General features: G+C 36.7%; 2 protein-coding genes across 3 annotated transcripts; one reads left to right on the top strand and one right to left on the bottom strand.

The window, feature by feature from the left end:
* Window positions 1-771: 771 nt before the first annotated feature.
* Window positions 772-7,652, top strand: LOC140987900 (type I inositol polyphosphate 5-phosphatase 12-like). Of its 2 annotated transcripts, XM_073456634.1 has the most exons (12): window positions 772-1,536; window positions 2,118-2,472; window positions 3,054-3,306; window positions 3,441-4,248; window positions 4,428-4,552; window positions 4,702-4,786; window positions 5,790-5,955; window positions 6,058-6,098; window positions 6,189-6,462; window positions 6,552-6,675; window positions 6,774-7,134; window positions 7,329-7,652. In XM_073456634.1, exons 1-12 carry the CDS (start codon window positions 1,012-1,014, stop codon window positions 7,650-7,652), a joined length of 3,441 nt encoding a protein of 1,146 aa, XP_073312735.1. In that variant the 5' UTR covers window positions 772-1,011. The 2 variants fall into 2 exon arrangements, with proteins under 2 accessions (XP_073312735.1, XP_073312734.1); XM_073456633.1 differs by having other exon boundaries at window positions 5,790-6,098.
* A 78-nt stretch (window positions 7,653-7,730) lies between these two features.
* On the bottom strand, window positions 7,731-9,686 carry LOC140987901 (DNA-directed RNA polymerases II, IV and V subunit 8B-like). Its single transcript, XM_073456636.1, has 5 exons — window positions 9,586-9,686; window positions 9,403-9,483; window positions 9,055-9,212; window positions 8,448-8,557; window positions 7,731-7,971 (listed from the first exon to the last, which is right to left on the bottom strand). Exons 2-5 carry the CDS (start codon window positions 9,470-9,472, stop codon window positions 7,860-7,862), a joined length of 450 nt encoding a protein of 149 aa, XP_073312737.1. The 5' UTR covers window positions 9,473-9,483; window positions 9,586-9,686; the 3' UTR covers window positions 7,731-7,859.
* Window positions 9,687-10,222: the final 536 nt, after the last annotated feature.

Genomic DNA, 10,222 nt, shown 5'->3' with positions numbered 1-10,222 from the left:
AATTAATAAAAATTAATCATGTAATAAAAATAATTTTCCCGGATAATTCTCTGGTCTCCTTTCTTCGTTCGAACGCGAAATGCAAACTTAAAAATCTTTAATGCATGAACCTTTAAAATTTCATGAAATAAATCCTATCATGCAATAATTATGCATAAAATACATAAAAATAATTAAACACAATTTAATGAAATAAACATGCATTTAATGCTTTAAAAAAATTTAATAAAATACCAACAGAATTTAATAATTTGCATGCATGTGGTTTACGTAAAGTTTCAAATTTTCGAGACGTTACATATACCATGAACCTCGTTGCTTTATGTTAGAGTAATGAAGTAGACTATAAACCATGGTATCTAGAACATGCCACAAATTAAAATTATAAATAAAGCAGTATTAATATTTAATATAAAAATACATAAACCGATTATTTATAACTTATTGAAATCATAGTCTAAAATTCGAAACAAATCTTGGATTCTGAAACCAAATATGATTAGAGTATGTTTTATGTGAAACATTTTCATAAATTTATGTTCGTGAGACTGTTTGATCCCATCTATATTCATGAAAAATAATTATTTTTGAACTGAAAAAAAATACTTTTTTATGAATCAAAACGAACATGATCCATCTAACAAAATTATATAGGAAACACTATCCGGAAGTTTGTGATATAACAGACTCTGCTCAGTCCAATATATATATATATATATATATATATATATATATATATTANATTATATCTCCAAATCTAATGTTATTTGGCGACTTTGCCAGCCACTCTGGCACACCCTGGAAAACGATTGTTGTCCGTACATTACCAGAATCTTTCGCCGGTTTCCTCTCGGACTGCCACCCCACAAACTCTCCGCATTTTGACCTTTTCCCTTCTCCCCCCGCATTCACTCCCGCTCCCACATTTTCCTTGATCCCAATACCAACAACATTGATGATTGAATTTTTGCCAAGGAGAAAATCACCCCCAGCGCAACCCCATCTCCGGAAATGGACGAACGTTTAGAGGAAGATGACAAGACGGCGTTGGAGGAGTTGTCTCTGGCGCCGCCGCACCGGAAAGCCCACTCGTACAGCCACCAGCTGAGAACGAACACCGGAACCCACAAGCACCGCCACCACCAGATCCGCAAGCATAGCCTCGATGAGAATCAGATTATGATAAACCATGTCACCAGTAAGAACAAAGTGTATAATGACGGCGACGTTAATTCTTCTGATGAAGATGAGTTTTTTCCGTATTCCACCGGTAGTGGGAATTCTGGTGGTGGTGGAGTCGGGTCTGTGAGCGAGCGTCACGTGGATTATATTGGTTTGAGCCAGAGGATTGAAGGAATCGCGTTGAGGGATGGCGGCGCGTGTGATGAAGGCCAGAGGCTGCCACAGCAGCCGCTGCCGGAGTTTGTGGGGAGTGGTGGTGACGTGGGAGTATTCAAGGCGCCTAACAGGGCGGCTGTGCACCCTTCCCGGCCAACATGTTTGGAACTCAGGCCGCACCCCTTGAGAGAAACTCAGGTAGGATTCTTTCATGTTTTTTCCATTTTTCAATTTTAAAGTCTTGAAATGTTCTCGAAAGAACAAAGCAAGAGGGAAGTAGAAATTTGTAATATTTTTCGTTCTATGCATTGGTTTCCTTGACTGCATCATGCGGAAAAGTACGCACAGTGCTATTCCAAACTCGATGGATATAATACACGCAGTGATGGTGTGAATCCATAAGTGTTGCTTATGGTAAGTTAGGATTTATCTTCATAAAAGTCCTCATAGAGAATTTCTGTCTCCACTCTAAGAATCATGGGCTCCTTTTTCTTGTTCAAATGATTTAAATATTCCATATCCTGTCGGAAATCTATTTTCAAAGCTACTATACCTATCAAATTTTTGAAGAAGTATAGAAAGTTGAAACCTTGACACTGGATTTAGCATATGAAGCCTCATGAAATTTGAGAATTATAACTTTAATGTAACAATATAACTTCGCAAGCAAAACAACATGTCGAAATGGTTTATGATTCTGTATGGACCGACGTCGTGTCAGTAATTGAGGAATCATGTGTGGTGTAGTAAACCCTTAAAAAGTGGTTGATGTCTTGCAGGTTGGAAAGTTTTTAAGAACAATTGCTTGTACAGAAACACAATTATGGGCTGGGCAAGAATCAGGCATCAGAGTATGGTACTATTCTGATGCATACAAGCCTGGAATCGGGACAGGGGGGAGGGCACGGAGAGGGGATGAGGACGCTGCTCCATTTTATGAATCGGCAAATACATCTCCGGCAATATGCTTGATGGTTGATCATGGGAGTAAGTTGGTTTGGAGTGGGCATAAAGATGGTAAAATTAGGTCTTGGAAAATGGAACAGAATTTCTCAGACGAGACAGCTTTCAAAGAAGGTCTATCTTGGCAGGCACATCGAGGACCTGTTCTCTCCATGGTGATTTCTTCTTATGGTAAAATCCTATCTTTAGCAAAATGTTTTCTAAATTCGCATTAAACAATGATAGTTATTATACCATTTAGTGCATGGGAAATGATATCTTTTAATCGTTTGTAAAAAAGTGTTTGGTTGGAGAAGCCAAAGAACCAAATGCACTTTTTTCTTAAAAATAATATTGTTTTGTTACGAAAGCAATTTTAAAAAAATCACTTATTTAAGTGCTTTTTCAGAAGCAGAATTTTTTGTTTTTGGGCTTTTATTTCTTTTTAAAATGGAAACAAAAGCACTCTTTACATTTATCCAAAGGTTGAAACCATTTTGCCCTTTTTAAGAAAAATACTTTTAAAAGTTGGACTTATTTTAGTGCTTTTTTAAGTTACTGTTCTTGTATCCAAACTCGCCCTTGCGAACGCAAGTTCCTTGCATGCTTAATTTGTTTGCAAAATTCCTTGTGCTGACTTGTTGCTTCATGCAGAACTTGAAATTAGTTTGAAACGTTATTTCTTTTTGAATATTGTCATAATGTTTAATTTGTTAATCTTTATCAATCTTGACATATCTTTGGTTGTTAACTTATTTTGTTTTTGGTTCCAGGTGATATATGGTCAGGATCTGAAGGTGGTGTTATAAAGTTCTGGCCATGGAAAGCCATAGAAAAATCTCTCTCTTTAACTTTGGAGGAAAGACATATGGCCGCGTTGTTGGTCGAAAGATCATTCATTGACCTCAGAAGTCAAGTCACAGTGAATGGTGTATGTAATATATCTTCCTCAGATGTGAAGTGCTTGTTATCTGACTATGTCAGAGCTAAAGTCTGGGCTGCTGGATCCTTATCTTTCTCCCTATGGTATATTCAATTCAAAAAAGGAATTGCTTTGTTGTGTCTGACTTGTGAAATCACCACAATATTGTAGAAATTTTATATTTCCATTTGTGTTCAGCAAATTGTTATTCATACGATAATTGTTTGGTGAATCGTAGGGATGCTCGGACAAGAGAACTTCTGAAAGTATTTAACATAGAGGGTCAAATTGAGAATCGTGCCGACTTGTCATCAACCCAAGACCAATCAGTCGAAGATGAGATGAATGTTAAGTTTGTCTCCAAGTCTAAAAAGGAGAAATCCCAAGGGTTTTTGCAGCGGTCTCGTAATGCTATAATGGGTGCTGCAGATGCAGTTCGCCGTGTTGCAACAAAAGGAGCTGGGGCTTTTGCTGACGAAAATAAAAAAACAGAAGCAATAGTTCTTACAGCTGATGGAATGATTTGGACTGGATGTTCAAATGGCTTGTTGATCCAGTGGGACGGAAATGGCAATCGTTTACAAGATTTCACTCATCATCCCTGTGGTGTTCTGTGCTTTTGCACTCACGGGGGAAGAATATGGGCTGGTTATGTAAGTGGCATGGTCCAGTTACTGGATCTTGAAGGAAATTTAATCGCCAGTTGGGTTGCACATAATGGGCCAGTTATAAAATTAGTAACAGGAAATGGTCATGTTTATAGCTTGGCAACTCACGGGGGTATACGTGGATGGAACATCTCATCTCCAGCACAGATTGATAACATTTTACGTCCAGAATTAGCTGCAAGAGAAGAATTGTATACAAGACTTGAGAATGTTAGGATTCTAGTTGGCACGTGGAATGTCGGCCAAGGAAGAGCCTCTCATGATGCTCTTATGTCATGGTTAGGTTCTGCAGTTTCTGATGTTGGTATTGTAGTTGTTGGGCTGCAAGAAGTGGAAATGGGTGCAGGTTTCCTTGCAATGTCAGCAGCAAAAGAAACTGTAAGTAGTTAATGGGTTTCCTTTTATATATACACATTTACAATGTCTAGATCTCGAGGAGAAGGCAAACAATTAAAGCTTGAATATCATGCTTGGAAAATGTTATATACATTGAATCATCATAGATTTTTCTTATGAATTATATTTTTCACTCTCTCTAATTACTATTTATATTTTAGGTAGGACTTGAAGGCAGTTCAATTGGGCAATGGTGGCAAGACCACATTGGAAAGGCTTTAGATGAAGGGTCGACATTTGAACGCGTTGGGTCTAGGCAGTTGGCTGGCTTGCTTATAGCAATCTGGTACAATTTTATTTTTGTGCATTATTGAGCTCTTACGTTGTATTGTTTGTGCCAAAAAAACACTTGCCGATCTTCTAAAGAAAGGATTTCTAAAAAATTTTGATAATATTATAGAGCGTAAATTTTATCTGTACTCATTTCGTTCTAAGGGTGAGAAAAACGCTCAGAACTCATGTTGGGGACCTGGATGTTGCAGCAGTAGCATGTGGATTAGGCCGCGCAATTGGTAACAAGGTACTGTATCTTTTACTCTGTCAACTTTTCAATATGATCACAAGTAGAACTCAAAATATTTTTGTGGTTAAATTGCATTGATATTCTCCTCTCCATGGACACTAAGATTTCTTCTAGATGCAGAAATATAGTTTGATCCCACTTGAATTTGATATTTACACCCCTTACTTTTTGTCAAATGAATTAATACTATCAGATTAATCAAAAGTTGAAAAAAAAGTATGTAAAAATCAAGTTATTCTCATAAATTAGAATTTTGAAATATGAAATGCAACCCATATAGATAACATTTTTAAAAAATAAAGCTATTTCAGTAATTCAATTCGCAGATACAAGGTATATGTGAAGTGGGCATTGTTAATTATCCACTCTCAAATGTTTTTGTTGCAACCACAAAATATGGTAATATATCAACTATAATTGACTAAAATAAAGATGAATGTAAGCTGTAATATGATGGCATAAATTGAAAATAAGGCTACCAGAGGTAATCCTCTGTGCAAGGGAATTCAACTCCCCCCTAGCCAAAGCTTTTCCCTAGCACAAGCTAGTCTCAAAACTTGAACAAATTAACCGAATGAGTTCTAATCTCCTTCCCCATTACATTTTATTTATCACTCCCCCATTTCTACTTCCTAGATTCTTCCCAGACTCAAATTTGGCTCAATATTCTTGAAGCCCATAATAATATTCAAGTACATAACAGTTTTCATCTACTTTATTAATTTAATTACATAGATAAAAGTCCCCAAAGCTTTTCAGAAAAAAATCAGATTGCTTTCATATGTTCGAATAATAATGTGTATGGAATCAATTGTAAGATCTAATTCCTTGTTAATAATTAAATAAAATAATCTTATTTTTATGAACTCTATTGGTGACGTACCAAAGAGATGAAAAATCTGTAAGATGCTCATACATAGTATATCGTATAGAAATACATAGATATTTTGTCGATGTGTTTGATATATTGATCGTATATGTGGCTAAATCTGACATGCAGGGAGGTGTTGGTTTAAGGTTGAGAGTATTTGATAGGATCATATGTTTTGCAAATTGTCACTTTGCTGCACATTTGGAAGCAGTTAATCGTCGCAATGCTGATTTTGATCATATATTTCGAACAATGACTTTCACTCGGTCTTCAAACCTCCTAAACAATGCTGCTGGTATGCTGCGAATCCTGTTTTTGTCTTGCTGTATTGTCTTCTCTACATATTTATTCTGGCTGCTTTATTCTTTTGGCTTGCCATGGATTGCCTCTGTTGCAGCTGGTGTCTCTTCTGCTGCTCAAATGCTTCGTGGTCCTAACGTACGCACATAAGATTATTTAGTGAATATTTTTTGTTTCCCAGTTGTATTCTTTTTTTTTCATTTATTACTATTTTGATGAGAACAATAGGCCGCAACAGTTAATCCTGATGAGGGCAAGGGAAAGCCTGATCTAGCTGAAGCTGATATGTTCATATTTTGTGGTGATTTTAACTATCGCCTTTTTGGAATATCTTACGATGAAGCAAGAGACTTTGTTTCCCAAAGAAGTTTTGATTGGCTGCGAGAGAAAGATCAGCTGCGAGCTGAAATGAAAGCCGGTAGAGTCTTTCAAGGAATGCATGAGGCACTTATCAGATTTCCTCCAACTTACAAGTTTGAAAGAGGAAAACCTGGTTTAGGAGGTATATACATTTCAAAGAATTATACGTCTCTTTTACAGCCAGTTTTGATGAATTTTGCTACTAATTTACGTGCTTAATCTGATTCACAGGCTATGATTCGGGTGAGAAAAAAAGAATCCCAGCTTGGTGTGATAGAATTCTATATAGAGATAGCAGAGTTGCTTCAGGACAAGAATGCAGTTTAGAATGTCCTGTCGTTGCTTCCATACTGTTGTGGGTTACATGGATTTAATTATTACCTTCTTCCTCTTCTTATTTATTTATTTATATATTTGTTAAACTTTGTCTATTTCTTGATCTTTTTCGAAAAGGTACGATGCTCGTATGGACGTGACTGAGAGTGATCATAAACCTGTACGATGCAAGTTGAATGTGGACATTGCTCATGTTAATAGATCAATAAGGAGACAGGAATTCGGAAAAATACTCGAATCCAACGAAGCAATCAGATCTAGCCTTGAAGCACAGCGGTTTGTTCCAGAAACAGCTGTCAGCACCAACCAAATCGTGCTGCAGAACCAAGACACATTCAATTTGAAAATCACCAATAAAAGTGGTGTTGACATGGTATTTTTTCATATCATCTGTGAAGGTCAATCCAGCATCAAAGAAGATGAGGTCCAGTCAGATTTCCGCCCAAGAGCTTCCTATGGTTTTCCACTCTGGCTCGAGGTAAACTCTTAAATTTTCTATAAATTAATATATTTTTATGCATTATATATTTTTATCAAAATAGGATTTCGTCCCACCTACATAAAATCTTGGATCCTATTTGACATCAGGCTAAATAGATCAACCTTTTGGAAATTTTCACAAATAAGCTCATGCTGTTACCATACCCTTTGTCTTTGTACATAATTATTTAGGTGACGCCTGGAGCTGGAATGATAAAGCCGGATCAAGTAGTGGAGATATCGATACATCACGAAGAATTCCACACGTTGGAAGAGTTTGTCGACGGCATCCCACAGAGCTGGTGGTCTGAAGACACCAGAGACAAGGAAGTGATTTTGCTGATAAACGTAAGAGGCAGCTGTTCAACTGATACAAAAATGCATCGAGTGCATGTACGGCATTGCTTCTCTGGAAATTCGGTTCATCCGGATAAAAAATCTAATGCTTCCTCAAGACATGGACCAAGTTCCAACCAAAAAATTGCCCCTAAGCATGTTGAGATTCATAGCAACTGATCCAGACTCTTCCGACAAGAATACAAGATACATCGGCTGACGCTTTTCCAGCTCAGCTCAAAGAACCTCATTTTCGCCAAACAAGCATAAAACTAAGTTAAATGGCAAGTTATACATTGTTCCAACATTTTCTTGTGGTTAACCAAACAGCAAGACTAGAATTAATGCAAACAGCATAGACCCGAAATCAAGACCTTATGTTATGCTTCATATCTTTCGCAACAGAAGAAACAGCTTCTGGTCGACTTTAAACTTGTGCACATTCAGGGGATCGCCTCTCAGCAGCAATTGAAGGCCTCCAAATGAAACATAGACAGCCCTGTCACAAATTGAAGATCATATTGATTGCTCAATGAACAAGAGCTGAAAAAATCATAATGCCGATGAAAAAGCAAAGCAGCTGGGTGTTAATGTATAATTTGTTTCATGTAATGCTTGGGTTGAAGGATTAGGTTATTTTCATTAGAAATACTCAATTTTTAAGCTATAGTTATGAATACAGAAAGTATCCTGAGAAAAATATAATTATAATTTCCTATTTAAAATAAGACTATGAAATTCATGACTCCTGTTAAATAAAAAGCACTTGAAATTTTGTTAATATCAGAAACAAAAATGAAAGATACAAAATACATGTCAAGATCCTTGGATTCAAAGACAAATCAATAAAAAAATGAAGCAATTTGGTCTCTGACTTCCAACCTCTCACTTAAACAGCTGATTTAATAATATGGCAAATCGAAATTTTCTAGCAACACAATAACTTATTTTGAGCAAAGAGGTGCTACAACATACACTTTAGCATCACTGTTTCCATCATCAGTCTTTACTTGAACTTCTGACATTTTATACAGAAGGCCATGCATCACATACTCAAATTTGTCTGCAAGTGATTTTTGTTTGCCCTGCAAATGGACGATATCACCATAAATGAAAGCAAGAGGCTTGAACAATAACAATGCCCTTGACGATGTTGACAAATTGTTACTTTAGAATGAATCCAAACAAAGTCTAAGAATAATGTCACAAGAACCACTCCGCATCGCAACTCCTTAAATTTACAGAAAAAGAAAACAAACAAAGGATCATCAAATAAATCACAAGCCTTGTAACAAACTCTTCTGCCCAGATGTTCGAACACACAAAATTGATAATTATGAAGAACCGTCTATTGATGTATATGTCCCAACTCGAAAATTCGGTAATACAGTTCTACAAACCAACCACATTTACCATCACGAACAAGAAATTCAGCATTCATCCAGCAGATGACGAAATATAAAAGAAGTCAACGAATCAAGAAATCTGTCAGATACATTATCTTTGCAGAACTAATATGGTGAACATATAGAATTTCCTCAACTTTTCCAATCGAGACAGAGTGAGAATCAAACAAGAGCACCTCAGGAAAGTAGCCTGTAACAGCCGAACCATCCATCAACAGAGTGTTAGTTATCACCATTCGGTATTTCTCACCCGGGAGCATAGGATATATTTCTTTGTTCACATCTAACTCTAGATAAAACTCCTCAACTTCACTTCTTACGATGATACGCGAAACTGAAAAATCATTCAAACCCATCAACTTAAACCCAAAGATTTTCTTGTTCCAACATAATTTTTGACAACTTTATGTTCTGCTTTTTATCCTAGCAACTGCAGCAATATATAAAAGTCTCATTAACTGAAACAAAATACCACAATCAAAAGTGAAAGTAGAGAGTGAGAGAGAAAGCAAATTTTTCACTACCCTTGTCATATACAACTTGATTATCCACTTTATGGACCTTGATTATCTCGTCAAAGTAAAACTCCGCCATTGCTCTGCAACCTGTAATGCATATCGAAAACGAAGGACAGAAAATTTCAACATTTGAAGAGAATATTCTGAATTGTTTCATGCGATTTCTTGGAAATAATTAATGTTGCTTACAGATGGAAGGGTCTTGCAAGAGAGGGAGGGTCCGAGGTTTAGGGTTTTTAACGTTTCCCACTTCAGCTTCGAAAATTCACGGGGTGAAGAAGGAATATTTTATTTTATTTTTTAAAAAGACTTTTAGTGGGGTCGGGCTCCAATGTGATTTGTCCATAATAATAAATTAATAAATAACCTAATTTTATTTTTTTTAAGAAAAACCCAGTTAACAGCCTCAAAGAGTGCTGAAAATATTTTCTCTAGCTGATTTGCAAGTTATTGCATTATATTCGANTGTAGGAAGCAGAGCGCCGGTACTCAAGAGAAGAAGCCCTTTTTCACTAACCATCTTGGAGGAAGGGCTTCCTCCGAATTTCCGACAATCTAACATTGGTGAGTATGACGGACATACTAACCCCGAGGAACACTTGGAGAGATTTGAGAATGCGGCTTTGTTGCACCAATATTCAGATGGAGTCAGGTGCAGGGTGTTTCTGGGCACGTTGGTGAGGTCAGCCCAGCAATGGTTTAATACCCTGCAGCCCAACTCTATACAGTCTTTTGAGGATTTTGCTACAGCTTTCTTGCACCGATTTGCCAGCAGCAAGAGGCATCAGAAAAATTATTTGAGCTTGTTTGTGATGAAACAGCAAGA

The sequence above is a fragment of the Primulina huaijiensis genome, chromosome 11 (assembly GCF_012295235.1).
Source record: "Primulina huaijiensis isolate GDHJ02 chromosome 11, ASM1229523v2, whole genome shotgun sequence".
Taxonomy (NCBI): Eukaryota; Viridiplantae; Streptophyta; class Magnoliopsida; order Lamiales; family Gesneriaceae; genus Primulina; species Primulina huaijiensis.
Note: the sequence above shows the minus strand (reverse complement) of the source record. Positions and strands in the feature narration are given on the sequence as shown.

Coding starts and splice junctions, on each gene's coding strand:
- LOC140987900 (XM_073456633.1), top strand. CDS start 1,012: ATGGACGAACGTTTAGAGGAAGATGACAAGACGGCGTTGGAGGAGTTG. Junction 4,553..4,701: donor GGCTTGCTTATAGCAATCTG/GTACAATTTTAT, acceptor TTTCGTTCTAAG/GGTGAGAAAAACGCTCAGAA. Junction 6,676..6,773: donor GTCGTTGCTTCCATACTGTT/GTGGGTTACATG, acceptor TTTTTCGAAAAG/GTACGATGCTCGTATGGACG.
- LOC140987901 (XM_073456636.1), bottom strand. CDS start 9,472: ATGGCGGAGTTTTACTTTGACGAGATAATCAAGGTCCATAAAGTGGAT. Junction 9,213..9,402: donor TCAAGTTGTATATGACAAGG/GTAGTGAAAAAT, acceptor ATGATTTTTCAG/TTTCGCGTATCATCGTAAGA. Junction 8,558..9,054: donor TTACAGGCTACTTTCCTGAG/GTGCTCTTGTTT, acceptor GTCCATTTGCAG/GGCAAACAAAAATCACTTGC.